At 51.3% G+C, this 27,119-nt stretch overlaps 10 protein-coding genes and 3 non-coding genes across 13 annotated transcripts; 7 read left to right on the top strand and 6 right to left on the bottom strand.

Moving 5' to 3' along the window:
* Nucleotides 1-41: 41 nt before the first annotated feature.
* Nucleotides 42-4,968, top strand: BO85DRAFT_465807 (uncharacterized protein). The gene is made up of 5 exons (XM_025662087.1): nt 42-403; nt 503-2,035; nt 2,142-2,933; nt 2,991-3,224; nt 3,303-4,968. Exons 1-5 carry the CDS (start codon nt 116-118, stop codon nt 4,860-4,862), a joined length of 4,407 nt encoding a protein of 1,468 aa, XP_025519886.1. The 5' UTR covers nt 42-115; the 3' UTR covers nt 4,863-4,968.
* Nucleotides 4,969-5,224: 256 nt separating this feature from the next.
* BO85DRAFT_389119 (dynactin subunit 2) lies at nt 5,225-7,335 on the bottom strand. The gene is made up of 3 exons (XM_025656734.1): nt 7,022-7,335; nt 6,886-6,945; nt 5,225-6,806 (listed from the first exon to the last, which is right to left on the bottom strand). Exons 1-3 carry the CDS (start codon nt 7,058-7,060, stop codon nt 5,472-5,474), a joined length of 1,434 nt encoding a protein of 477 aa, XP_025519885.1. The 5' UTR covers nt 7,061-7,335; the 3' UTR covers nt 5,225-5,471.
* A 178-nt stretch (nt 7,336-7,513) lies between these two features.
* BO85DRAFT_465805 (uncharacterized protein) lies at nt 7,514-9,016 on the top strand. The gene is made up of 4 exons (XM_025662086.1): nt 7,514-7,986; nt 8,044-8,085; nt 8,185-8,634; nt 8,692-9,016. The coding sequence occupies exons 1-4, from the start codon at nt 7,933-7,935 to the stop codon at nt 8,812-8,814; spliced, it is 669 nt and encodes a 222-aa protein (XP_025519884.1). The 5' UTR covers nt 7,514-7,932; the 3' UTR covers nt 8,815-9,016.
* On the bottom strand, nt 8,927-11,404 carry BO85DRAFT_412762 (CoA-acylating methylmalonate-semialdehyde dehydrogenase). The gene is made up of 3 exons (XM_025657583.1): nt 10,526-11,404; nt 9,810-10,447; nt 8,927-9,742 (listed from the first exon to the last, which is right to left on the bottom strand). The coding sequence occupies exons 1-3, from the start codon at nt 11,271-11,273 to the stop codon at nt 9,326-9,328; spliced, it is 1,803 nt and encodes a 600-aa protein (XP_025519883.1). The 5' UTR covers nt 11,274-11,404; the 3' UTR covers nt 8,927-9,325.
* A 397-nt stretch (nt 11,405-11,801) lies between these two features.
* On the bottom strand, nt 11,802-14,610 carry clxA (calnexin). The gene is made up of 5 exons (XM_025659248.1): nt 13,986-14,610; nt 13,642-13,924; nt 13,455-13,585; nt 12,731-13,384; nt 11,802-12,674 (listed from the first exon to the last, which is right to left on the bottom strand). The coding sequence occupies exons 1-5, from the start codon at nt 14,109-14,111 to the stop codon at nt 12,180-12,182; spliced, it is 1,689 nt and encodes a 562-aa protein (XP_025519882.1). The 5' UTR covers nt 14,112-14,610; the 3' UTR covers nt 11,802-12,179.
* Nucleotides 14,611-14,739: 129 nt separating this feature from the next.
* mde1 (methylthioribulose 1-phosphate dehydratase MDE1) lies at nt 14,740-16,077 on the top strand. The gene is made up of 3 exons (XM_025659247.1): nt 14,740-15,228; nt 15,298-15,773; nt 15,835-16,077. Exons 1-3 carry the CDS (start codon nt 15,094-15,096, stop codon nt 15,950-15,952), a joined length of 729 nt encoding a protein of 242 aa, XP_025519881.1. The 5' UTR covers nt 14,740-15,093; the 3' UTR covers nt 15,953-16,077.
* A 352-nt stretch (nt 16,078-16,429) lies between these two features.
* BO85DRAFT_412755 (sorting nexin 1) lies at nt 16,430-18,535 on the top strand (the record flags this gene model as incomplete). The annotated part of the gene is made up of 6 exons (XM_025657582.1): nt 16,430-16,573; nt 16,635-16,694; nt 16,770-17,245; nt 17,296-17,676; nt 17,725-18,327; nt 18,380-18,535. The coding sequence occupies exons 1-6, from the start codon at nt 16,540-16,542 to the stop codon at nt 18,533-18,535; spliced, it is 1,710 nt and encodes a 569-aa protein (XP_025519880.1). The 5' UTR covers nt 16,430-16,539.
* A 229-nt stretch (nt 18,536-18,764) lies between these two features.
* Nucleotides 18,765-19,654, bottom strand: BO85DRAFT_445361 (mitochondrial 54S ribosomal protein bL31m). Its single transcript, XM_025659246.1, has one exon. The coding sequence runs from the start codon at nt 19,530-19,532 to the stop codon at nt 19,032-19,034; it is 501 nt and encodes a 166-aa protein (XP_025519879.1). The 5' UTR covers nt 19,533-19,654; the 3' UTR covers nt 18,765-19,031.
* Nucleotides 19,655-19,765: 111 nt separating this feature from the next.
* On the top strand, nt 19,766-21,154 carry BO85DRAFT_412753 (flavin reductase family protein). Its single transcript, XM_025657581.1, has 2 exons — nt 19,766-20,010; nt 20,074-21,154. The coding sequence occupies exons 1-2, from the start codon at nt 19,953-19,955 to the stop codon at nt 20,823-20,825; spliced, it is 810 nt and encodes a 269-aa protein (XP_025519878.1). The 5' UTR covers nt 19,766-19,952; the 3' UTR covers nt 20,826-21,154.
* A 49-nt stretch (nt 21,155-21,203) lies between these two features.
* BO85DRAFT_t26 lies at nt 21,204-21,310 on the bottom strand. Its single transcript has one exon. It is a non-coding gene; the product is annotated as a tRNA-Ser (tRNA).
* A 521-nt stretch (nt 21,311-21,831) lies between these two features.
* Nucleotides 21,832-21,938, top strand: BO85DRAFT_t47. Its single transcript has one exon. It is a non-coding gene; the product is annotated as a tRNA-Ser (tRNA).
* A 347-nt stretch (nt 21,939-22,285) lies between these two features.
* On the top strand, nt 22,286-22,391 carry BO85DRAFT_t48. The gene has a single exon. It is a non-coding gene; the product is annotated as a tRNA-Ser (tRNA).
* A 386-nt stretch (nt 22,392-22,777) lies between these two features.
* BO85DRAFT_445359 (putative ubiquitination network signaling protein) lies at nt 22,778-26,545 on the bottom strand. The gene is made up of 2 exons (XM_025659245.1): nt 24,435-26,545; nt 22,778-24,371 (listed from the first exon to the last, which is right to left on the bottom strand). The coding sequence occupies exons 1-2, from the start codon at nt 26,170-26,172 to the stop codon at nt 23,053-23,055; spliced, it is 3,057 nt and encodes a 1,018-aa protein (XP_025519877.1). The 5' UTR covers nt 26,173-26,545; the 3' UTR covers nt 22,778-23,052.
* Between the last annotated feature and the right edge of the window lie 574 nt (nt 26,546-27,119).

The raw sequence follows: 27,119 nt of genomic DNA, 5'->3' as shown, positions 1-27,119 counted from the left end.
TCGATCACATTTTGTTCCAATTCTTCGTACCAAAACCATCGGAACATAAAACTTGGAACATCAAAAAAAGAGAATTAGGAAGAAAAAGAGGAAGCTCCAAAGTACTGCCGCCAAGATGGAAACTCCGTCAGTGCAAGACCCCCAAGAGAGACTTAAATCAATTCGCCGACTATTGAACGAGGCCTGTGCTCAATTTGAGAAGATCACCAAGAGAAGGCTTGAGCCCAGAAGATTCGAAGACCCTCGAAGCTTTGAAGAACTCAAGGCGAGAATCTCATCGGGCGGGAATGGAGAGGACGATGCGTCCAGAGCAACGAGGCAAAGGTTCCTTACGATCGTGTCTGTTGCTCAGACCTGGACAGGACCCATAAAAACTGCTACCGATGCAGTAAGTATCTCGTTAGTAAGACAAAGAAGAAAAGAAACCAAAAAGCATCAAGATATCCGCTCGGGAAGAGCGGTTTATATCTGCGCGGCCATGAAGCTAAGATCAACTTTTTAGGCATTCTCACCTGCAAGCGCTTGTGTTAGTGCTTTGTCGTATATCCTGGAAATCCCATCAAAGGTGCATGGCATTCATGAGTCCATCCGGGCTGTGATTGATGAAGTTGAGCCACGCTTCACGGAATTCAAGGAATATGATGATATGGGTACAGCCGTTAACCGGGTCCTGATGATCTCGGTTTGCAATGTCATGATGGCCTTTATAACGCTCTGTGCTCAGTGTGTGAAGCTTCTCGAGAAGGGCAAGGCTTACCAATACTTCAAAGAAGGAAAATGGATTTTGTCAAACCAAAATCCCATCAGAGAAGGTCTTGATAAGCTGAAAGCCCTTTCCGAGCAGAAAGAATATGTTCAGCAGATGATCATGCTGAAGGAAATTCTACATTCGAGCGACAAGATCGATATTATGGATGGTAAAGTCGATGGAATTTCCGAGTACGTCAGCAAGCGCTCCGACGAAATCACCCGCCAGGATGAGCTGAGCAAAATCCAAAAATATCTGCGTGTAACTTCGGAGGATGGAGTAATGTTGGGTCCTCGTGTCTATACGGAAACCGTTCGCATGGCGAAAGACCAAAAGTGCCCGTTCCTCGAGTCGGAGTCTTACAAGACCTGGGCGCTCAAGAAGGATGAAGGTGTACCACCATTACTTTTGATCTTTGGAAAACCAGGAACAGGAAAGAGCGTCTGTGCAGCATCAATGTTTTTGAACATCAAGAAGAAGGAACCGTTCGCCGCCTATTATTCCTTTCCTCCGATGCCAAAAAGTCCTAAAGACCACCAGCAACCGCTGGAAGACTGTGTCAGAGCCACGGGACTACAACTGGCAGAGCAAAATCTAGACTACCGGCGACGCTTGTTGCACTTTCTGAAAACTGAGGATGGAAGGGCCCAGGGGACGGGTTATAAGGGCCTCCTGGACGCTCTGAATGTTTGGCAGGCTCCAGATAAGATGATTTGTTATCTTATTCTGGATGGCCTCGATAACCTGGCAGAGCAGGAGTGTAAGGATTTCATGAATCATCTCATCACCAACCAAATTCCGTCTAAAAGGAACTCCTTGCGCATCTGTGTCACAGGGTCAAGGAAACTATTGCGCGCGTACTCAAAGCAGAAAGATTGTCTGCAATCTGAGGAGATGGAATGCTACAATCAAAGGGTAATCGCTGATTACACTGCAAAGTTCTTGGAAAAGAAAGACTTGTTGCAGGAAGACTTTCTGGACTTTGCTGACCTTAGAAAGTCGATATGCGAGGCAGTAACGAAGAACGCCCGTGGTAGCTTCCACAAAGTGCAGAAATGGCTTGACAGGATTGAGAATCTGGTTCAATCAGATAGCAGAGATGAACTCATTCGCTTTCTCAGTGCGCTGAGCCGGGGAGGTTCAGATCTGGCCAAATCTGAGCTACAAGATCTTGAAAGAACACTCGACTGGAAGGAGATCGCAGAACTAAATGAGCTGATTATTTGGAGCGAATTCAACATGTCCAAGGATGTCATCCTCGATATTGAGCAGCTTGAAGCCTTTTTGGTACGTATTTTCCTCCGAGATTTTCTGAACCAACGTAATGCCAATCTAGAAAGATGTTGTTGCCTGAGGAAATTGGAGGTTGGCTGATCGTTAGTGGGAGCAAAAGTTCATCCGCTCGAATTCACCGCCGTTAAGCTCTCTGCGAAAGAAAATACGGGATAGGTTTTCCTTGATCTTGGAGGAGAGAGATGATGGAGTTCGACTTCGCAAAGAGATGAAGCATTTGATAATCCTGGATCAAAACAAGGACCAGCAATCAGCTATTTCGGCTACTATATCCGTCCAAAACACAAGTATCGAAGTAGCCCAGCGGTTCTTCTGGGATCTGGCCAATCATTCGGTGATGAATCGGTTCAATTTTGATGCAAATCAGATGGACATGGCGAAGCCCTCAACTCACCGCATCCGAGTCACGAAGCTGAATGCGCATTTGGTAATCGTGAAACGGACCTTCGAGTTTCTCAGAAAAGCACCTGATCCTCTATCACGGCCAATTGGAGGAATTTTACTAAGAGATCTTCCGGCTCATTTAGCAATCCTGCAGGAGCCCTCTCCACTTGATGACCTCAAGGATATCGATCGACGAACCATAGGTGAAAATGTCCAAGAGCTATTTCTAAGCCCAATGAGCCTTGAAAGACATTGGGATGTTCTGCAACAAACGAGATGGCACACTTCCTCAGATGCTATAGCTTCATTCTGCAAATGGCTGTCGGACGATGCTGCCATCAAACATCCGCTTATCCGAGACAAGATCAGAGAGGTGCAGAAGGGTCAGAAACAAAACCAGAAGCTCTTTGAGCCACTAGCGAGGTTGGCTAATCACAAATGGCTTCAGGACCGATCGCCCAGTTCCACCACAGCCTCTTTTGAGTGGCTCAGGGCTTTTCTCAATATGGTGGGTTATGACCTCCCTCTTTCGAGATTATCTCAGCCTGGAGCTGACTTGTAGTAGAATGCAGAAGTTGATCATGCCAACCAAGTTTCGGATTCTAGCCCCGAAGATGATGATCATAGCCTCGGATCTGATGACGGTATCGAAGATTATGACGTTAAAAAGGCTGAGAAATGGTGCGAGAGGGTACTGGGACCAAGCCGCATGCGCGAACAAGATGTTTGGGTACAACGGCTAGCCGAAACATATGAGTATGCTAATAGTTACAAGAAAGCTTTCAAGAATTATCAGAAGGTAAGTTCTTCCAAAGGTGTCCTCGCTTCCCTCTTTGCAAAGCAGCTAACATTGGTTTGCCACTTATCCAAATCGAAGACCAGTGAGCTACTGAAGCAGATGGGAGACATCGACAAGGAACGACATGGGGAAGTGTTGGTTCGTCTCGCGTCACTGGACAGAGACAAGGACCAAGCTTTGCAATATCTCGAGGAAGCCCTGAAACTGAGCGACAGCAATATCAACGCCAGATATGCGCTAATCAAGACTTTGTGGTCTCGTAACCGCAAAGAGGAGCTCGGAAAATGGATTATAGGTGCACTGAAGCTCAAGACGACTTCAGGACCCATGGAACATTTGGGTCAAGTGATTAAAATGGCCATCGAAGATTATTACTACGACACCACTCAGACGATGAGCCTGCTGTGCACCATCATCTCCATATGCTCCTCCTCTGCCGATAACTTCGCTTCCTTACTGGAAAACATGCAGACAGCAATCGAGAATGCAAAGGCACAGAACCAGGCCAGAACGTGGGCCATGTTACTTTTACATAAAGGGATCGCACTTGCATGCTATTCAGAAACCTCCTCCCATGCTGATCAGGCTGCCAAAGCGTGGACAGACTGCGCTGAAATCATTTTGAGAAAACTCAAGTACCAGTCTGCTGGTGCAATCTTACTGGACAAAGTGGGGCGGCAGCTGGGCTGTCATTACTTCACACAGACATTGAAAAACCCCGATAGGGCCGAAAGGTATTCTGCAGATTTGGAGGAGGTATATCAGAATCAAAAGGGTATTGTTCATGGCATGTCTGCTGCGAAGACATACCTGGCGGCAGACTTCATCCGGCGTGGTAAACAAACGGATGCTGAAGCGCTCTTCCAGGAAAATATCAAAGAGGCATTTGTCTTGCTATCTGATGACACGACTGGTAATGATATGGGCGGATTTATCCGTCTTTTTCTGATCTTCCTTCACACCGGTGACCGAGTCAATGCCCTTACTGCCTTTTCGCTCCTAGCTCCTCGTGTCCTGGATGCTAAGATTCTGGAAGAATGGCTACGGTCTGACGAGGAAACTACGACACCAGAAGCCACCGAGCTCAGGGAGTACTTCCAGAATAACTGCGAGAAGCCCATCAGCGTTTGGTCCAAGGTTTCTGAAACCAAATATTTTTCGCTGCGAAGCCAACGCAGGTTGTTAAGCGAGACCGATATCGACTTCCCCTTGAGTGATGATCACGCAGCCAAATGGAAGTCTTATGAGGCACTGTTCGAATCCATGGAACGATATGAGAAGGCACTCGATGAAGCTAGCGATAATTATGTATGTGATGAGTGTGACTGCCCGCTAGACATGAGCACAAGCATGTATGCATGCAAATACTGTTTCAATATCGGACTATGTGAGTCGTGTCACCAGCGTCTCCAACGCGGTGAGCTCAAAACGCCTCTCTGCCGCATCGAGCATGATTGGATGCGAATTTCATCCTGGGATGCGAAGGCCCATGTTCGCGCATTTCGGCGCAGAGTCCTTATGGATGCTACTGTTGCAGATGATGGGTCTCTGGTCGGGGGCCGAGAAGTCCCGGTTGTGGAGTGGTTGAATTGCTTGAAAGCGAAATGGGATCCCCAGGGGGAATGGGAATTCCGGTAATGTGATTATATCCTAGTATAGTTTGATATTTGCTTCCATATAGTATTTTACTACCGGGTAAATTCCCATTTTCTATAGGTACTAATATGAAAACAGTGACTTTGTTATACTACCCCCAAAAAAGCGCGACCTGGGTACAGTTATATAACGAGTATACGTAAGCGCTAGGAACTAGATTACTCTCATAGTGTCATGGAGTCGTACTTCGTCGAGATCTCGCTTTGCTTATAGTTACAACTATCAAGCATCCCCATCGCGTGTATCTAGCAATTACCAATGGGTGAAGCAGATTTCATGTACTTTCCAAACCCTCTATCAGAGTATGAACTGCTGTTACTAACTTAGTACTAATTTATAATACCATACATATATCATTGTGATAAAACATATCATTCGTCGTGGGCTTAGTAGAGACTTACTACCCGTGCCAGTGTGTCTTTGTAGGGTTCCCTTTCTAATATACACTATAGCGTGTCAATGTTCGGTAATGGTAATTGTAGTCCGCTGGAAAAAAGATGGTATATGAGTTCCCAGTACTACTATCGACCAGCTACAGTTACAAGAAATTTAGTGGTTATATGTTCATACTATTTCACAAAACGTCCCCAATCATGCGCCTTGCCCCTCCAAACGATCCAATCTAGCCTCCAGATCCCGGACCCAAGGTTCCACAAGCTCGATATTGCTCTTCATCGCTGCTTCGCCCTGTCCCATCTTCTCCTCGACGACCTGCAGACCCTCGCGCCACTGCTCGATCTCTCTTGCCATGTCTGCCTGTCGCTTCTCCAGGGTATCGAGTGACTCGGAGGCCTGCGCTGCACCAGCGTGGATAGCGCGCAGGGAGCGGAGACGCTCTAGCACGCTGGGGAGGATGGGATGGAGGGATTGGATCGTGGGGAGAGTAGCGTAGAGGGCCTGGATCTTAGTGGCTTGTTCATCGCGCTGGGTAGCAGCCGGGTCGACCTCCATAGCGGAGGACGAGGAGACGGACATGTCTGAGGGCTCAATGGCGGCGGATGCGATGCGCGCGTTCTGAGCTGCCTTGGCGGCGTCCACGGCGCGTTTGCGCGCGGAGGCAAGGGCTTCTGTGTCTGCGGTGAGTTTGCGGACTCGGGTGGAGAGGGTCTCGAGATGCGGGGTGGTGACTGTTGTGGAGGGAGGTGCGGAGCCCATGGTTGGTACGGCGGAGACGGGGTTCGGGCCGACGAGGATGTTCATGAGGGTGGTGAGGCGGGATGTGAGGTGGTCGACGGCGGGGAGGACGGGCTGGAGCGCGGGTTCGGAGATTCCGTCGCTGACGAAGGGGTTGGAGGAGCTGGAGATGCCCATGGCGGCTTCGATGAGGGCGAGACGGCCGTCGAATGCGGCGGCGTGGGCGAGGACGCCGGAGGATGCGGGGGCCGTTGGTTCCGGGTGTTGTGTGGCGTCTGCGTTCTGAGTGCTGGGTGCAGCGGTTTGGGATGTGGATTTGGTTGCGATCTTTTGTGCTAGAAGTGTAGCTGCGGAGTGTGATCCTGTGTTGTCGGTTCGGGAGGTATAGAGGTTGTCCAGGGCGCGGCTTAGTTCGAGCACTCCGTCGTCCGTGGGCTCCTTTCCTTCTGCGGCTTCTGGTTCGGTTTCGGTCTGTCGGGCGGCCATCTCGTCTTTCAGTTCTTCTACTTCCCTGCGGAGGCGGGCGAGCTTCCTCTCGAGGCTTTCATCTTCGCTGTCGCTGATGTCTTCGGGCTCATCTAGACCGTTCTCGTTTCTGCGCCGGCGACGGTTCTTGTTCTTGTACGCCTTTCGCTTCATCGCGATACTGTCGGAGAAGTTGACATCGCGCGCGTCGACTGTGGCTCCTAGGAAGTGGGCGCGTGCTTCATCTGCGTTGATTCCCTGGCGGTCGATGTCGGAGTTGGAGCCGGCATCGTCGTCTGCGTTGGATGCGGTGCGGATAGTTGTAGTCTATGGAATGTAGAATGGAAGGATGAGTAGTTGGATACATTGATAAAGGCCAGCTCAGGCGTCAGGCGGGGTAGCTAACCGGAACGGTGGATGCTTCGTCGGTCAGATCGGGGGTCTCGTAGATATCGGGAGCGAGATCCTGGCCCAAACAAACGATGTTAGTAGACGGGTTAATAGAGATGGGGTAGGAGGGATGAATGATGGGCGTAACGTACCAGGTCGGGAAGACCAGCATACTTCCTATTGAAGGACATGGCCAATTGCTTTTCTGATGGCAAGATAATGGCCGACTAGAGACAAGGACAGGCAGGGTATATTTACAGAAGCACAGCAAGTGGAACTTCCAAGTGATGCTGAATGGGTTTGGGGCTCCTCCGCGGGCGGGCACGTGAAAGGGGCATCATCATTGGTGGCCTGAGGCATGAATCAGTGGGAGTTGTACCAAACTATTCAAAAAGACGGGTACCTGACTATGAGTGTTTCAGTGTGTTTACCTGTCATGAACAAAGACATTGTTGCTGGATTCGATTTAGATGGTAATATACTATGGGTACAACTAGCTAACCTGAGTATGATGTTATTCTAGAAGGAGGTTACTACATGTAGTAATTACTGGGATGTGCCAGTCGGTCAGCAAATACTCCGGGCCATTATTTACAGCTTGGAAATAAATAGTCCGCAACCGAATGGTCGATCCATCACACCATCTGGACCAGACTGGAGCAACGACTGTCACGGGGAACCATTGCGCACCTTCTGCTACTCTTAGTAGTACTACTAGTACTACTCAAGAATGCCAGTCGCCAAATCAACATGAAATAGGCGGTGGCACGTGTCAGATGCCTCGGCGGAAGTCACAGTCCGGCGATAGAAATGGAAGGAGCCCATCACATGAAGCCCCATCTAGTAGTTACTCCTGCAGCATATAAGTAGTCGGATTGTCAGCACTGCTCCGTCCATGTCCACTAAAGTTCCTCTTCTACTCCCCCAGCTCATTCTCGTACGACCACTGTCAATCAGACCAATTGTCGTCCTGATCATCATCCCCATCACCCATTCTTACCTGTGACCCGCCTACTTTCGATTTCTGTATCTTATCACTATCACCCCTCATTTTACCATCACCATGGCTGCCCCCGCAGACAGCAACCTCAAGACCCTCAATGGAGAGTGGACAATGGTACACTGATACCTTTCCTTGATTTCATAAGATATATACTGACTTTATTGATCCTAGGACAAAACTCTCTCCAACCCTTCAGAGCCCATTCTCGAGCTGGTAAGTCTCACACCCCACCCTCGTGGGCTCTACAAGTCAATCATGTATACAACTCAAGGCAATACCTCTCGTGCTTACATACTGCCGTGGATGGAATAGCAAGGAATGAGCTGGCTCATGCGTAAAGCTCTCAGTGTCGCAACAGTCACTCTCTCCATCAATGAGTATCCCGATGCTGCAGATCCGACTATATGGCACATCGATATCGATCAGACGGTCACTGGTGGCATCAAAGGTACAACTGAGAGACGTATCAGCGACAACAAGGTACGAGAGCACGACGACCACATCTTTGGCCATCTCAAAGGTCAGTCGCGGTTCTTCCGGGGATCTAAGGGCGAGGACGGAAAGGTGCGCCCTTATACAGAATTCGAGACCAAGATCGACGAACCTCAGGTCTACAAATTCCTTAGAGGGGAGATTCTAGCCGACGGAAGTGCATCCGAGGGCTTTGTTGTTGAGGAAATCGGTGAAGAGTTTGGTGAGGGAGAGGGGCTCTGGTATCTCAGCTTTGTGGAGAACCTGGAAAGCGGCTGGACTGCCGAACAGGTTCGTTTTTTCTTCATGAATTCCGTCCTTTGACATGTTCTGATGCAAGATAAACAGGTTTGGGGTTTCGAGATCATTGACGGCAAGCGCTATTACACTCGTCGTGTTGCTGTCGTCAAGGGCACAAAATACAAGCTGGCCCGGCTGGTCTACAGCTTCGTAAAGCCACGGACTGAGTAGAGGCATCCTACGTGAGATGCTCTTGTTCGGAAGCTGTCCTACCTTATTAATAGAATGCATGGCAGACAGGGTAGTGACTGCCCTAACACTAAACCCCTAGAGGCGGGGCTCCATTGCAAGCTGTGACTGCAGACATGCGGTCCGCACTAGTTCTGACTAGGAATGCCCCACACAATAAAGTATCATTATGTTCCCTAGAAAACAGGTTTCAATATCCCGATATTTCGTAAAGCATTTAAACAGGCATGGTAGTCACAAAGCGGCGAAGACCATATTAGATCACATGCAGACACCACGTTTTGGTCAGAATATCGACCACATCCGCACGAGGATAGTATGAGCAGATGAACGCAGAGACAAATTGGAGTATGCGATTGACTAAAACGATGCCATATAGCCAGAAACCCCGAAATCATGAACTTAATGGTATTTTATAATGGAAAACGATCATGTCCGATGCAACCTAAACGTCATAAATCTCCCGTCCAACCAACCGACAAACAAAACCCCCTCACGAATGAGTAGGCATAACCGTATGAGCCTTAGTGCTAACAGCATCCTCGCTCCTCCACAAACTAGTCACCGTCTTCTGCTGCGTATAGAACTGCAACCCGGGCTTACCATAGAAAGTATTAGCACCACCACCGGCAATACTCTTCTTGTTACCGGTGAAAGAGAACATGGGCAACGGCACAGGGATGGGCACATTCACGCCAACCTGACCGGCCTCGATGTCCTTCTGGAAGCGGGAGGCAGTAGATCCGGAGCGGGTAAAGATGGCAGCTCCGTTTCCGTACTCGTTCTTGTTGATGAGCTCGATGGCGTCGTCTAGTGTGGGCACGGACAGGCAGACGAGGACGGGGCCGAAGATTTCTTCCTTGTAGCAATTCATTTCGGGGGTTACGTTGGTGATGATGGTGGGGCCGACCTGTGGGGTTTGTGTTGGTTAGAGAAACTGAAAGACACACTTAGAGGGGGGATGGGTGGGGGCTTACAAAGTTGCCGTTGGGGTACTTCTCTGGCTTGTAGCCTCTGCCGTCGAGGAGAATGGTCGCACCCTCTTCTTCGGCACTGGCGATCAGGTCCTCGATGCGCTTTTTGCTTTCAGGGCTGATGACAGGGCCGAGGTCGGCGCCTTCTTCGAAGCCTCCGTTGACGTGCAGTGCCTTGGCCCGTTCGGCCATCTCAGGAAGCCATTCCTGGGTCTCGCCGACCATGACCACTGTGCTCAGAGCCATGCACCGTTGGCCAGCAGCACCGAAGGCCGCTCCGACGAGAGCGTTCAGGGTCTGGTTCTTGTTGCAGTCGGGGACTACGGCGGCATGGTTCTTGGCGCCCAGGTTGGCCTGGACACGCTTGCCATTGGCAGAGCCGCGGGTGTAGATGTACTCTCCGGCGCGGTTGCTACCGACGAAGCTGATGGCCTTGATGGCGGGTTCGTCGAGGATGAAGTCGACGGTCTTGGCGGAGCCGTGAACAATGTTGATGACGCCGGGAGGGAAGCCTGCTTCCCGGGCCAGCTCGGCCAGGATCATTGCAGCTCCGGGGTCCCGCTCAGATGGTTTGAGGATGAGACAGTTGCCCGTCACGGTAGCGATGGGGATGCACCACAGGGGGATCATTGCGGGGAAGTCTGCCGAGGAAGGGGAGGGGGTGCGGTTAGCGTCGGACAATGTCACCTAGCTTGCAGGATGGCTGCAGGATCACTTACTGAAAGGACAAATGGCAGCAACCACACCTAGGGGCTCTCTGTAGCTCCTGGTCTCCATATCCTTGGCCACTTCGAGCACCTCGCCCGTGAGCTGGGTGGTAATACCACATGCTGTTTCGGCGACCTGAAGGCCGCGGAGAACATCACCCTTGGCATCCGCAAAGGTCTTGCCCTGCTCGAGAGTGATGGATGCAGCAAGTCGGTCCCAGTTGGCACGGATCAAGCTCACGAACTTGAACATGATCTGCTGCTTGGCAATAACGCTGGTAGCGCGCCAGGCTGGGAAGGCCTTCTCGGCCGACTCGACGGCGACACGGAGTTCCTCATCGGTGCTTTGCGGCACGCGAGTAACGAGGTTGTTGGTGGCAGGATCGTGCAGTTCGATCCAGGTGGTAGCCTTGGAAGCAACAAACTGGTTGTCCAGGAAATTGGCGGTGTCGATGGGGTTGGCGATGGGGCTATGGTCCGTCGGGTACTCGGTGGCGGTAGTAGCCGCGGAGGTAGTTGCGGGGGTGAACTGCTGGGCAGTGGCGTGGAGTCGACGTGTTGCTGACATGGTGGCAGGAGAAGATGAGGAGAGTTTAGATGTTGCAGGAGAAGATGTAGAGGACGACGAGGGCATTATAACAGTAGAAAGGCGCCGCGAGGCCGAAGCTGCAGCTACAGATCTGGAGGTGGCCACGGCCGTGCGGGGAGATGCGGCGCGGAGAGCGGGGATGGAACGGACAATAGACCGACGGGCGGCCATGATTGAAAGATGGAAGATAATAAACGTGAGAGATGAATGATCGGGGTCAGAAGGACAATGGTTTGAGGAAGAATTCCAAATCACGGGCAAGAGCAAGGGAAATAATCCAAGGGGGAGAAGGTGAGGACAGCAGGAAGGGAGGCAAAGTAGATAAATACGGTGGAGGCCGTTCAGGTACCAGGTTCATACTTGGTCTGGTACTTTCCCCGTATTGATGTGCATTCCGCCGAGGTTCTGATAACGCTCGGCGCCTCCAGCCAATCACATGGTCACCCGGAACTGCCTGCCTGATCCAGCCATTTTATGGGGTAAATTCGAAGCATATTTAGCTCGCTGGCCTAGAGAGAGCATTCACTGCCGACTACTATAAGCTATCTGTAGGTAGTCCCAGTATAGCTACATTCGCCCTTCATGGAAACTGCGATACCTTCCTCAAGTCTTTTCGGGGATGGAAGCTCCTGTGTAAGTAACAGGCGGGTATCGTCGGCCCTTCTCCGATGACGGTGTATACTAGGAACCTCGGACCGCAGGACGATCGGTCACAAAATTGTGACACCGCTGGAAAAGTTACAAGAACTACCTGATCATTCCGTGAACTAGAGAAACCAACAGTAGAATTCTGCAGCTTGGCTACTTTTACACATTTCACTTGCATTAACCTCCTCCCAAAGAAACCCCCCAATTGAGGTCTGCTTATCCTCTTCCTTGTATAGGCGGTAGCTAATGCCCCACTAGCCTTTCCACCATGGAATCAGAATGAATCATTGATTGAACGCTGCAACAGAGGTATAAAATAAAAACACAATGTAGTTAGGATATCCCTGGTTTGTTTGTTTGTTTTAGACTTTTTCGCCTTTTATCTCTCCTTTCTTCCCTGCGTGCTGTTCCACTGATAGCTGCACCGGTTTACTCGGCAGAAGAGCGGGTAGTGCGCTTGGTAGCACCACCCTTGCCAGTGTCCGCGGAGGAGCTGGTGGCCGCACCGGTCTTCTCCTTGGTAGCACCAGCAGCCTCCTTGCCCTTCTTGGCGGGAGCAGGAGCCGGGGTGCTGGCGCCAACGGCTCCGACGATGACGAGGATCATGGTGACGAGAACAGCGGCAAGACCACCGGCAACGTCAGGAACCTGCTTCACGGCGTTGATGGGGTCCTGCTTAGAGAGGCGGACAAAGTTGTCGACCTTCTCCTTGATGTGGCCCACGGGGTCCTCCTTGAAGCTAACACTGGGCTCGGCGGCCTTCTCTTCAGGCTTGGGCTTGTTGGCCTCCTCCTCAGCCAGCTCAACGGGGTGCTTGACATCGAAGGTCTCCTGGCGCAGCTTCTCAGCATCCTCGGCGGAGTGGCCAACGTAGATGTTGTCGAACAGGATGTCGTTCTGCATGGTCCAGATCTCGAAACCAATCTGCATCATCGTTAGTCACTCAAAGTCTAAGCCTTACAATGGAAAGGTACACTTACAGCGCCCATGGGCTCAAAGTTGGAGGGGGTCTTGTCCTCAAAGTAGGCAGGGTTGGCGATCTTGCGGGGAGCCCAGGGTCCCTTGTAGGCGGGGTTGTCAATCAAGGGAGCAGACCACTTGCCCTTGTAGTCAGGGTTCTTCTTCATAGGAGAAGACCAAGGACCACATCCGGAGGCGTCCTGGCACTTGGGGTTGGGAACAGTGGGAGGAACCCAGTCGCCATCCTCCTCATCATCCCAGTCCTCGGGCTTCTCAGCCTCGGGGTCGGGGATGCTAGTGGGCTCGTCCTCAAGCCAGTCCTCGGGGATGGTAGCCTCCTCGTCGACAATCTCGAAGGGAGCCTCCTCGTCCCAGTCCTCGGGCTTCGTAGCCTCAGGGTCGGGGATCTTGGCCTCATCAACCCAGTCGGCGGGCTTCTTGTCCTTGGGGTCGTCAATCTCCTTCTCGGGGTTGACAGGGGGGTTGAAGTCCTCAAGGAGAGAACCTTCCTTGACGGACTCGCCATCAATCAGGATCTGGAAGGTCTGGTCGGGGTTGACGACCAGGGTGTAGACGGAGGTGACCTTGGAGGTACGGGCGGCAGGAGGGGCCTTAAGGTGCTTCTCCTCGTACTCGCCGGTCTTGGGGTTCTTGTGACGGAAGATGAAGTGAACCTAAGAAACTAGTTGTTAGTCCCCGTTGCAGTCGCCTGCACTAAGCAGCGTTTAGCAAGATCCTTCTTACCTTGTTGGTAGCACCACACTTGTCGGGACCGAACATGATCACGTAAGGAGACGCGTTCGAGAACTCGTCGAGGTGGAGCTTCTTGTTATCCTGGAGAAGCTTCAGGTAGGCACCACCGCAGACAAGGGAGTCTGTGACTATCGTTAGCGTCCCAGCACCGAGCATGCGCAGCAATTGTCACACTTACTCTGCGGCTTCACCTCATACTGGACGACCAGAGTCTTGTCCTTGTTGTCGATCTTCTTGGGGAACTTGGCCGAGATGGCGTGGTGGGCAGCGACGTTCTTGACGACGAGACCCTTGTCACCCTCCATACCCTTGAGGACAGTGGGCTCCTCGACGGACCATTCACCAACATAGGCCCAGTCCTCCTCGGACTTGGAGTCCTCCTTCTTAGCGTGAGAGGGAGTCCACCGGGAGTCCCAGTCATCGGTGAACTGCTCCAAGAAAGGAGCCTCGATGGAGGTGGGCTGGAAGCACGTAGTTAGCAGGGCGCGGCAGCACCTCTTGTCGGTCTGCGGAGATACTCACGGTGAAAGTAGGCTTCTCGGCCAAGGAGGTGGTCTCGGGCTTCTTCTCAGTCTCCTCAGCATGGGCATAGCCCATGATGGAGGCCGAGGAGACCAGGGCAGAAGTCAAAGCAGCGTTGAAACGCATGGTGGATAGCGACCGGCGCTCTTAAACCAGAACGTCCGAGAGAGGAAGAAAAGGAAAACAAACAAAGGCGAACAAAGCGCACCAGCAATTGAACCTCCGGAGAGGGTGAATGTGGATCAGAGAGAGAGAAAGGCAAGCTCAACAGTCAAGTAGCTGCACGGGGAAGGTAAAGGGAGAGGAGAAGAGGAAGAAGGGAACCGTTGGAGCGATGGTTATATAAGAAGACGCAAGGTAATGCATGAAGCTGGGAAGTTCAAGGTGGCCTCTTCCGCTGCCGCTGCTCCTTGTGGAAAGGTCCCGCCTGCCCGATCTGGCTAGTCGCGCTTCTCCAATGTTCTGCGGGTGCAAATCGGCTGCTGGTATTTGTCCGTTCCTCGGGATTGTATTTAATTTAGTAAGTAGACCCAGAGTCTAGAAGAATTGCAGTTCATGGAATTGGAATCCAGTGACTGTCATATGTAATTTATTTCTCAGCAGCTGAGAATGTTTACAGGAGGTATTATTACTGGATGAAGTAAAGGACCTTGTGGTCCATTTTCAATGACCTACATAAAAGATCCGGGGTTTTCCTTCTCTTGGGAACTATGATTTACAGAGACTCAGGCTGTTCAGACTACTAGATGGATTACTTCCTTCTTCCGTTGCTTGTCCACCAATGGTCGGCGATGGCGCGAACACACTCCCCCCGCTACCTTAATCCACCCAAAGGCGTTAGTGAGGTGATTTGCTTCTGCTTTCCCCTCCCCGCCGCCTGACAGTTTTTTATTTTTCTGTCAAACCTCCTCTTGCCTCACCTGTACGACGTTCAAGGCAGTGTCGCTGTATTTCCAATATATATTCTATTTCTCTCATCGCAGGATCTAGTGAAGATCTACTGCAGATTTAGCGCTAGAGGATTCGTGACAATCACTCTAAAGCCGATCGCCCCGAGCTGTCTCTTCCTATCTAATCGATCTTCCAACCACGCGCAATAACCATCGCCATGGCCCAAGAAATCCAAAAGGAGAACAATGACCATTTGGTCCAGTCGTCTGACCCCGAGCATCCCGCCAACTTGATCCCTGATCTCTGTCGCCGGTTCTACAATTGGGGCTGGGTCACCGGTACTGGTGGCGGGGTAAGCACTGTTGCACCTCCAGAGCGATCGTGATTAACCGCTAATTGATCACTATTTATTATGCATTAGACTTCCATTCGTCGCGATAACCATATATTCATCGCTCCTTCTGGTGTGCAGAAGGAGATGATGAAATCCGACAACATCTTCGTCTTGGAATTCCCTACACCCAAGTACCCTCCGTCCGATCGCAAATACATTCGCAAGCCGCTCGACCTGAAGCCCTCGGCATGCACGCCACTGTTCCTTGCCGCTTTTGAGCGCGGGGCTGGCTGCTGTATCCACACTCATTCTCAGTGGGCGGTCCTGGTGACCCTCCTGGTTGAGCGCGAAAAGGGCCCGAACGCCTGCTTTGAAATCAGCAACATTGAGCAGATCAAGGGTATCCCCCGTGGCAAGGGCAAGGGCATGATGGGATTCTACGATACTCTTCGCATCCCGATCATCGATAACACCGCATTTGAGGAAGACCTCACGGGAAGCTTGGAGAAGGCGATGGAGGAATACCCGGACACCTATGCTGTCCTTGTGCGGAGACACGGAATGTAAGTTCTCATCTTCTAACCCTTGACTTTCGAGTGACGGCGGGCTCATGTATGTGTCTAGTTATGTGTGGGGAGACGACGTCGTCAAAGCCAAGACTCAGTGCGAGAGTCTAGACTACCTGTTCCAGCTTGCTGTTGAGATGCACAAGCTTGGTCTTCCTTGGGTGAAAGAAACGTAGTTTGAAGGAATTGTTCGCTGAAACGCTCAATTCTTTGTAGTCCAGCAGTTGGAGGTCTTCTGTCTTGGGCCGCACGGCTATGATGATGATACATATGAAATAAATAACTGCTCCACTTGAAGAAATACTGTAGTCCAGTACTCCTTTGTAAGAAACAGGGGCCGGGAATTTGAGTGCTTAGGATGTATCTCGGGGAATGTACTGGCTTGGTATTGGAATCCATCCAGCAGGCCAGTGTGTTCTTTACCAAGTGCTTGAGCTCACCAAACTGTAAACATTGAACAGAAATCCACATGTCTTTGTATAGGCAGAAAAGACATTTTTGTAGAGAAACATTGGGAAGAGTTGCAAGTTCAAATGGAGGTCAGCCTGAAGGTCCTCCATCAAGCTTGGCGGGGGAACCCTAATCCGTAGTTGGACAACGGCGCGGATCATCGGACTACGGCAACCTGGTCGCTCCCTCCAACTCCCCCGACTGCGGTCTCTCCCCAACCCCTCACGCCGTCTTTCGATTCTCCAGCTAATTCCTATTCTTAATTGATACCTCTTGATTTCCAATCTATCCCAGTTTGATACCCACATCTCTCATGGATCTCGACGCTGGTGACTCCCCGTGGGGCGGTAAGCAACCAGGCAGTCACGGATACAACCGCATCGTGCTTCGTCTAACGCAGTTATGCAGACGTGCCTTCGCAATCGAGCACCACCCATCAAGCATCCCGATCCGAAGTAGAGGAAATGTGTATGTCCCTAAAGAGCATCTTGCATCCCTGTACCTCTTGTCCGAGCTTTCTAACCTGATGACGACATCTCCCAGCTCCCGACCAACCGACACAACAAGCTAGCCCCAGTGCCCCCCGTTCCCCTGTACGACGAGGCCCACGAGGCACCCGAAGGATCAATGCGCAAGCGACGAAGTTAGAGGCGGTGGATGACTCGTTTGATCCCCTTGGTCCGCTCGGGGATAAGGCGGAAACTAGTCCCCTTGAGCAGGCACCTGCCCCGCCGCAGAAGGAGTTCTCAGGGCGCAATGTTCGTCCCACATCATCTGCCTCCCAAGCGTCCGCAGGCACTGGCCTGGCGGATTCCGTGAATCTGGAAGAGGATGGTGCAGGATTTCGAGGACCTCCGCCAGTACAACCTCCGAGTGAGGCGGAAGGGGCGAAACGGCAATCAGAACCCAGTATTAGCGTGGAAAAGGCTGCGAACCCGACCTTCGATATCACTGTCGGCGATCCGCACAAAGTTGGAGACCTCACCAGCAGTCATATTGTGTATCAAGTGAGAACTAAGGTATGTCGTTCTAGTGGGATGCTGTAGGACACTGCTCATGCTACATATAGACGACTTCCAAAGCCTACCGACAACCGGAGTTTACGGTCAGCCGCAGATACCGTGACTTCCTTTGGCTCTATAACTCAATGCATAACAACAACCCCGGTGTTGTTGTCCCCCCTCCTCCGGAGAAGCAAGCGGTGGGCCGTTTCGATACGAACTTCGTCGAGTCTAGGAGGGCTGCTCTTGAACGGATGCTGAACAAAATCGCGGCACACCCTATTCTCCAGCATGATGGCGATCTTAAGATTTTCCTCGAGAGCGAGACCTTTAACATGGACGTGAAAAACAAGGAAAACAGGGAACCCGACCTTGGCCAGAACAAGGGCATGTTCAGTTCCTTTGGCATTAATGTCGGTGGTGGTGGAAAGTTCGTCGAGCATGATGATGTAAGTTTGTCTACGAGTGCGAGCAGGTAGCCGTGCTGACATTTTCAGTGGTTCCATGACCGCAAGATCTACATGGACGCCCTGGAGAATCAGTTGAAGGCATTGATGAAATCGGTCGACACAGTGGTGGCGCAGCGCAAAGGACTGGCTGAGGCTGCTGGCGATTTTTCGGCTTCCCTTCATGCATTGGCAGCTGTCGAGCTGTCTCCTGCGCTTTCTACTCCCCTCGATGGCCTTTCCGACCTACAGCTACGCATAAGGGAGCTGTACGAACGCCAAGCTCAACAGGATGTTCTCACTCTGGGAATCACAATCGACGAGTATCTTCGTTTGATTGGAAGTGTGAAGACGGCTTTCTCCCAGCGCCAGAAGGCTTTTCATAGCTGGCACGCGGCGGAAGCGGAAATGCAGAAGCGCAAACATACGCAAGAGAAGCTCCTCAGGCAGGGCAAGACGCAGCAGGATCGCCTGACCCAAGTCAATGCCGATGTGGCCGATGCCGAGAGAAAGGTTCATCAGGCTCGGCTACTATTCGAGGATATGGGTCGGCTTATGCGAAATGAACTCCAGCGGTTCGAGAAGGAGAAGGTGGAGGATTTCAAATCTGGGGTTGAGACCTTCTTGGAGAGTGCAGTGGAAGCCCAAAAAGAGGTGAGCAGCTACTTGTCCGGTATACAATTGTGACGAATGTTTGCTAACATAGTTCTCACAGTTGATCGAGCTTTGGGAAACGTTCCTCTTGCAGCTGGATGCGGGTGAAGAAGGAAACCCCCTCTACGGTACCGCAGGAGTGGGCGACGCTTCGGCGCCCCCTGCAGTCGAGGAAACCGCTGAAGCTACTCCGGCAGAGGAGGCATAGGCGGTTTCCCTACTTGTCAGACTCTGTACAAAAGAAAAGCGACGACTTGTTGATGTCCCCTCCACCCTTCGCTTTGCGGTATTACCCAACGTTGATTATCACTTTGCCTGCTTACTGAGAGGAGCGGCGCACGTTTGTTCATTTTCTTATGGCGAGTCGTTTATACGTATTCAATGGGATGGATCACTACAGCAGCGCCCTGATATCAATCGCTTCTCCAATGTAGTATAGTAATGGCTCTAATCATGTTCATTCACATCGACTCAAAGATAGTGCAATGGCTACACTCCAGGAAAAACAAGTCTTGAACCACCGATGCTGAAACTCCATTTAAATGGTATGATGTACTGTACATAAAGCCGAACAAGATCTGTATCGTATAACAACATCGAAAAGGAAAGAAAACTGGAATAAAAGTCCTTGAATCGCCCACACTATCATCATACATACACCCCAGCACAACCCAAATCCAACCCAATCAGATCAATCAATCAAATCAATCCTTCTTCTTCTTCTGAGAAGCCTGCTGCTCCTCCTGACCAAACGAACTGATCAAATCCAGCAGGTTGTCGTCCTCTTCCTCAGCAGCGGCAGCGGCCTCCGCAGCAGCAGCCTCCTTACTTTGTGCCGACTTGTCCGTCGTCTTGGAAGAGTCCTCCACAGGCGTGTTCACATCCCAGCTGCGACCGAACTTAGCTCTGAAAGCCGCCAATCGACCAGCCTCATCATCCTCAACGCTCTTCAGCTTGCTTGAGGTAGGGTTCCAGAGCAGAGTGTTGCGCGTGTCACGAGTCGAGCGGTAGACGGGGAGAGGAGAAGAGGTACGGTGGGTGAAGGTGCTGCCGTCGGTCAGGGTGATCAGCTGGGTGAATTGGTAAGGGCGTCTAGGACGACGAAGGAGAGACGCATGTCGGCATTGTGAACAGATGAAGCTGGTGGAGGTCTGGACACGGGAGGTGGTGGCCGCGGTGCGGCGGAGGGGAGTGCTGAGGGACATGGTTTTTCTTTTTTGTGGCCGGAAGAGACTTTGGTAATTGAGAGGACGCCCGCGAAGTGATTGAATATACCGGGCCTAGGTGGGAGAATTGGACTGGAGACTGCGACGCTGCGGTGATCTTCCAGTCTGTCTTTGGCCAAAGACAAATTATTCGGGGCGGAACGACGGGGATTATGTCAGCATCCCGTGGGTTGCTCTTTTTCTTGTCGCGGAATTTCAACTCGACTTTGTTTGAACCCATCAATTTGCGTGCTACGGTCTGGTGGCTAGTATGGTTGCCCATTGAACCGCTGAGGAATTCGTGTGTGCGTCTTCATGATGACTTTGGAGGGCTCCGAGAGTCTTTCTGTTGCTTTCCTCACCTCTGTTCTTCTGCCCGTCTTTCCGTGAGCTGCGAGCTCCGTCCGCCGCGGCATAATAATGCTTCCTTACTCTAGATCTATACTTGCGGCCTGTCGGACGGTGGGCCAAATCACAGGTTAGTTGGGATACTCGGTATGCTCTCAATTAGTATTCATTAACTGATTGTTTCCTTGTAAAGGGCAATGCGCACCATCTATTGAAACAGCTCTCCGATACGGTCAACTGCAATCCCGCAGAACGGTCACCAAAGTCGCCGCAGCCGCTAGAATCCCCCAATCCGACTTGAAAGGGGCTCAGCATACGAAGAATGATGTCGCCTCATTATCCGATCAAGTCCGTCTCTTGATGAGACGAGTCCCTTACCCTGTCGCCATCATCACGGCCACCGATCCCCACGGTCCGGCAGATAAGGCCTTCCGCGGAATGACCGTCTCCTCCTTTAACACCGTTACCCTCAGTCCGGAACCCGTCATATCGTTCAACGTGCGCCGGCCCTCCGAGACGCTCAGCGCGCTTCAATCGTCGAAGCGCTTCCTTGTACACCTCCTCGCTCCCCGACAGACAACCGCTACCCTTGCACGAGACTTCTCCAAGGGCAACCACAATCTGTCCCTCTTGGAGGGGAAGAGTGAATATGAGTTCGTTGCGCACGAACATTCTCTTCGTGGTGACGAGACTTCCGGGAGACCTCTTCCGTTGTTGCAGAGGAAGCAGGATGCTACGACCACAGGATCGGGAGACTTTCCATTCGTACTGGAGTGTCAGCTCCACCCGCAGAGTATCCAGGTCCAGGACCACACGATCGTCGTGGGAACTGTTGTTCGAGCGCTTTCAGGAGAGCTGTTGAGCCTTGACTCCGAGACAAAGGCTGGAGACCTTTGCCTGACGTACGCAAATACTCACTTCTGGGAAATGGGCCACAAGATATGAAAGACGGCTTTCAGAATCCGTGGTCACTCAAGCCTTTCTCCCTTTATAGTACCCGATGCTCTAGATACGAGCTATACACACCATACGGTTAGAGTGCCGGTAGCCTCTCAGGGAGTTACTTACCTCTGTATATTATACATACTTGATATCCTGGGTTTTGGCTAAATTTTGCAAGCACTATCTCCATTACGTGTACATAGAATCATTGACAGTCCCACTACCGTTACTGGGCAAGGGATAATCCATACATTTGTTCAATTTCCTTTGCCATAGGAACAAAATGCTATGAGAAGAAGTCCTTGCAGAAACAAAAGCATAGTGATTCGAAGACCTACATACTGTCATAAAAAGAAATGACAAAAATATATGGATGCTATGCGACACCTCTGGGATTCGAACCCAGGAGGGCGAACCCACAGGCTAATCAGCTATTACAGTGAAAACGTAGTAGCAGGCCTGCGCCTTAACCGCTCGGCCAAAGTGTCTGAAGATGATGATTGCATCAAGGAGTAAAAAGTATAGTTCTAGAGCTCGTTACACATAAGCAACAAGTAATAGTAAGAACTTGTTTGAAACTTTGTCCCCAGACATATGACGAAGATTATAACTTACCTTTGTTGAATATGGGCATAGCTGGTATCTATTCTCATAGGAGTAAGTAATGCATGCTGTCTTCTATTTGTAAGTGTAGATGCTGTGCTAACATCTCAGGGCTAGCGAGTCCAGCTGGGCCGCTTATAGGCAGAAATATCACCAGTGCTTTGACATGCTGTAGAGCTCTTCTCATTGATAAGTCTGCGAGTACAATAGCATGCAGTGTGATGCGATCGGTTTTAATACATGAATTGTAGAACCTTATGTACACTCGCTCCTCATGGCTTGCTCACTGCTATCAAGCGCGAGCTTGTCAACTTTCTCGGCCGAACTATGGTAGCAATAAGTTACTTTCAGGCAAGTTTGGCTGGGTTTGGTGAGTCATAATGAGAGAAGTAGCAGTAACTGTTAAGACACTTTGGCCGAGTGGTTAAGGCGCAGGCCTGCTATACCGATTTCGCCGTATCAGCTTCCTAGCCTGTGGGTTCGCCCTCCTGGGTTCGAATCCCAGAGGTGTCGTCAATTTTTCTTTTTCGTACTCTGGACTATATATATATATTAGTAGTATCTTCCCTGCCTAACTAAATAAGTAGTTTTTTGCTGCCGACGTGTGTGCACATGGCAGGTCTGAAAAATAAGTACAGTTTAAAAACCAAACATGGGAAGTCACAACACATGCTGTCCGTGATAAGCACAGTGATATGTTATGTTTATATTGATATACATGACATAAACTAGCAACATAGACCGAACTGCCCAACATGACAGTATTCTACAACGTAACGTTTATTAAGCAAATACATACCCAGATTTTCCTCCAATTTCTAGACAACTTTCATAATCCTGTGACGTCAATCATCCAATTCGACACTTTGGCCGAGTGGTTAAGGCGCAGGCCTGCTATACCGGTTTCACTGTATTAGCTTTCAGCCTGTGGGTTCGCCCTCCTGGGTTCGAATCCCAGAGGTGTCGTGTAATAACTTTTTGCTGTGTACGTTTGGGAACTTATCTATTTTTGGGGGCCGGAGGATGACCCCGGGACTATAGAAGTAAATTTGCTTGCTTGCCTGCATGGCGAGTGTCTGATCGATCTGTTCTGGGGAATCGAAAACTATTGTTAATTTTTCTATTGTGTTACATCGTTTCCCCTCTGAATCGAAGTCTACTGCTTAGTACTAACAGCAGTAGTATAGACTGCGTTAGGTGGGTGATAAGTTCGGCTATATATAAATGAGAAACAAGGGATGTTTGACTGCCGACAACACAAGGCACTGCTAGAATTAAATAGCCAATAACCCGGGAGTTCACCTACAATGCTACCAAATGATAGAATGGACATCTACAATGGAACCACAAAATGTGCAGAAACAGGCTTTTCGGCAAATTATGAATAGGCTCTACATATGACACAAGATTTCTTTGTTCACAGGCGATGGAATACCAAGACGGAAGACACACGGCGGCCGCGGACTCGTCTGGGCCAAGGAACCCTGAAGCAGGTAAACCACCATACAACCTTGAGTATCACGTCTGAAGATGAACACGACCAAGCAGGAACTGGAACCATAATGCAACCCGGAACAAGACAGATGGAACTCGTGGGGAGAACCACAGACTTGTCCCTTCACCTCGCCTAGTTGCCCTTACCACCCGTCGAGCTGGGACTGCCACTTCCACTACCGCTTGCACCGCTACTTCCGCTTCCACTTCCGCTACCACGACTATCGGCCCGCTGGAACGGGGTGGAGATGGGTCTCATGATCGGGTTAGGAGTTACCCCCTCGGAGCCCGAATCCATCCGCTTCTCAATGACCGCATCGGAGAGATCAAGCTGGAAGGGACCACGACGGTTAGAGTCCAAGAAATCAGTACCGTAGAGACTGCTGTGCGCAGACCGGTTGGAGAATGACCGGTCACGGTAGCTGAAATCCGTATCGAAGTAGTTGCCGGTGTTACCAAGCGGGGAAGTCGGAAAGTGTTGCAAATAGGAAGGTGGCTGCGTTGGGCTAGTCGGATGAGACGAAGCGGCACCAACAGGGGATGAGGCATGCTGCAGCGGACTAGACTTCAGCGCGGGAAAGCTAAGTCCCAGGAGAGATCGGGTGCTGGGCGCAGTCGTTGTCAACGCCCCCAAAGATATGCCAGGTGCCTCGGTCAGAGGATTGGTGCCAGGCAAGTTCCCTTCGGGAGTAAGCGGGGCAGAATCCAAGAGCATCTGCTGTTGCTGCTGCTGGATGGCTTGCTCAATAGCAGCAGCTTGCTGCCACAATTGGTTGGTGCGCATCTGGTACTCCTGCACGGATTGGCTGATGCTGGCAAACTGCTCGTTGAAGTTGGCCTCTAACTTCGCCTGGTCCTGCTCCCGAGCGAATTGTTCCGCAGCACGGCGCTCCCGCTCATTCAAGCCTTGGGCGTTGGCAGAGACGATCCTCTCGTATTGTTCATTGACCCTAGTACGGCGGCCCTGAAGACGTTCCTTTCTCTGGATAGCCGAGTTCAGCTCCGACTCCAATGACGACACTTCACGAGCAACAGCGGCCCGAGCAGAAACGAGCTCCTCCTTAGCCAAGTTGAGTTGTTCCAACTCCCGTTCGTACTTAGACTTCTGGGCCGACCATTCTTCGAGTTCTTCCTCGGGAATGTTCTCCAAATTGTCGAGTTGGCTTTCAAGAGCGGCTGTGATTTCCTCCGTTTGCTTAATGTTTCTCTCAAGCTGTAACGAGCGCTGCTTCTGTCGGTTCTCATCGGTACCACTCTGCAGACGATGGTTGTAGTTATCCAGTTCCTTCCTGATTTTGGAAATGACGAGTTTGTGGTCGTTTTTGGCTTTCCTTAACCGGGCGCGTTTCTCATTCAGTTTGGCCTCGGCGTTGATGATCGAATTCTTGAGCGTAGTGGTCGGTGATGACGGACGATAAGAAGGTTGCGGAGGAGTTGGGATCGAAGAGACTGCTGGTGGCCGATGTGAGCCAACTATTTCGGACGAACCGGAGGCCAAACGAGGTATTCCCTTACCTTGTTCCGCGTCAGTTGCAGCTGGTGTCTTGACGCTCATGACACAGATCTCTTCATCAGTATCGCTCCGCACGAAGGAGCAAGTGTAGGCACAGTTAGGAGCAAGTCCCGAGACTTCGCCCCGCCAGTGTACCGTGTTTGACCCCTTCGGAGCGTCTTGCACCTTGGTGATCGTTGCCGTTGCCCACAATGCGCCGTTGACACAGACGTAAAAAGGTTCCGTTTCATCATTTCCCAGACGAGTAGTTTCGCAGACTCCGGAAAGCGCAGGATCATCCACGGATGTGAAGTCACCCGCGGCAAACTTGATAGTAGAGCTATCGACTTCGGTTATCCAAACTAGTCCATCATCCAACGAAATGCCCTGAAGATCCTCTTCTGTCATCATAAGGCCCCTGCCGGTTTTGTTGAGGGCCCTAGAATGCTCATATTCCCTCATCACCGTCACCTTCGTGCTTGCGAGTGCAGCCCAGAACGGTTGACGGCTCCGGACCTGATTGGCTTGCCTTCTGCGTTTCTTTGCCGACATGAGTCTATCTCTGCCATCCTTATGAGTTGCCGGCGTAACGAGTTGACCATCGGCACCGATGTAGGAAGATACGCTAGCCCCGGACTCGAACGCAGAATCGATTTGTGTCTGCGACCCGGCAGAGGCTTCGGTATCAACGCGCTTGCCGTTGCGAGGGGGAGCCGGTGACCGGTTTTTCGCCATCGATCTTCTTGCCATGGCGGTGCCTGCTTGAGCCAAGATGTGAACGGCGAGGAGACTGCGCATCCAACTTGGGGAGCTTTGTGGTTCCGTGCGACGAAACTCGGGGGGCATGAGATGTGAATATTGCGATAAGAAATCAGGCGAGACGATTTTGGCGGAGAGCAGATGACCTATAACAAAATCCTGTATACCTTTACTGCGTATAAGATGTAATACGAGAACAATGCCAACGCAGAGAGCATTGACCCCTCCATTCTTCCCCGAACCTCCTCCACCTAGCGTAATGGCAACTTGAACGTGAGCTAAATCGAGCGCAAAGTTCTGCGCCCATGTCCACATGAAAAGGCCCCAGAAGAGTAAGCAGAATCCATCCATGGCGATCATTGTGCCAAGAGAAGGCGTTCCGGCGGGGCCCTGAAAGATGTCGAAGTTGGAGGTCAAGGAGCCAGACGCTGCACCGCTAGGAGGCATGAAGGTCAGGGAAGCAAAGAGGAACTGAACCAGAGTGAGAACCATAGGCGGCAGCTGCAAAAGGAAGATCAGAATGGCGATCGTGTCGTACATCGGGCAGGACTTGAGGATCGTCGACGCGAGCTGGAGTGGATTGATAGAGCCCGACTTCTTGGAACCGGTCGCCGGCTTCTCCGTTCGCCGCGACGCCTGTCCGGCAAGTCCGCCATTCTGGGGCACGGCGCCATTCGTCTGGCCATAAGACATGTCCGCGTTACCCTTAGCATACCCGTTCAGCAAGCCGCGCCCGTTGCCATCCGCCTTCGAGGTGTCCGCCGAGCCGTTGACCTTGCTTGCCGTGGTTGCCGATGAGGTTAAAGCCGAATCGCTGGAAGAGCGAGATGCGGGCCAGTCGACTTGTGTGGAGGGACCAGAGTTCGGGGCAGAGGCGCCGTTGGTGTTCCCATTCAGATTTCCATTGGACTTTTGCTTGTTCACTTTCTTTCCGGGACCGACAAGACCATTCTCATGCCGATTGCTATGACTCTTCCTAGCCGTGGCCGATGAACGTGGCATGGACGAGGGAGCCTAACACCCAGGTCCGAGTCAGCTTGGCAGGAAGGAGCCAAGGACTTGGACCAGGCGAGAATTGAGGACGGAGACAGCGTCGGGGAAATAGAAGAGTTGGGGGGGTGGGAGAGAAGAAGGGGTGATGAGAGTGGGAAAGGAAAGGGAGGGGAGGTAGCACCCAGGAAGCGAACGGGAAAAGGAATGACAAGAGGGGATAGAGAATCGGTAGAGGTAAGGACTAGGTTAAGAAAAGGAAAGTAGAGTGAATCGGATTGGATATGGAAGAGGGTGAGTAAGAGAGGGTGGCGGGGGAGGAGGTGGGAGGAAAGAGAAGGGAAAAATGAATGAGGTTTGGTAGACTTTTGGGTCTGGATAGACGAGGCGGGAAAAAGACGAAACGACGAAAGGTTGGAAACGGATCGTCGAGAGGAAATCCCGCTAAGGCAGCAAGGCGGCCAACCTCCAGCCAATCCGGCTATCGGTGCCTTAGGCATTACATATAATACCCTTCCCTGTCACGGTACCATACATACCCTGTCAGATACAGGAGGTTTCTTACTGACATTTATCATACATTACATGACGTACCCTCACTGCGCTGTCTTCCGGTTGGCTGGTTGGCTATCCAGATTCCCTTTCCCTCGACCGATTTTTGGGGCGATCTGGAGGTTGAGACCAGCCACGGAGATCGTGGATGCTGAAGAGACCAATGGGACCTCTTGTTCTGGTGAAGGTTGAAGTTGCTTGGATCTTCAAACAACCGTGTCCACAAAACAGGACAATTACGGGCATGAATTGACACCTGGCTCTTCAGCCACATCATTCAAGAGTAAGCTTGCTTCCTGACACCGGCACCGGCTCGAGGCATTGATATGGGGGCTAAATTCCAGCCACTAGTTGCTTCGAACAGCTAGTATTTCTGTCTTTGACGGCTCTACACAGCTGCTGGGATC

This window comes from Aspergillus piperis (assembly GCF_003184755.1).
Source record: "Aspergillus piperis CBS 112811 unplaced genomic scaffold BO85scaffold_2, whole genome shotgun sequence".
Taxonomy (NCBI): Eukaryota; Fungi; Ascomycota; class Eurotiomycetes; order Eurotiales; family Aspergillaceae; genus Aspergillus; species Aspergillus piperis.
The sequence above is the reverse complement of the archived record's forward strand: the minus strand, read 5'-3'. Positions and strand labels throughout refer to the sequence as shown.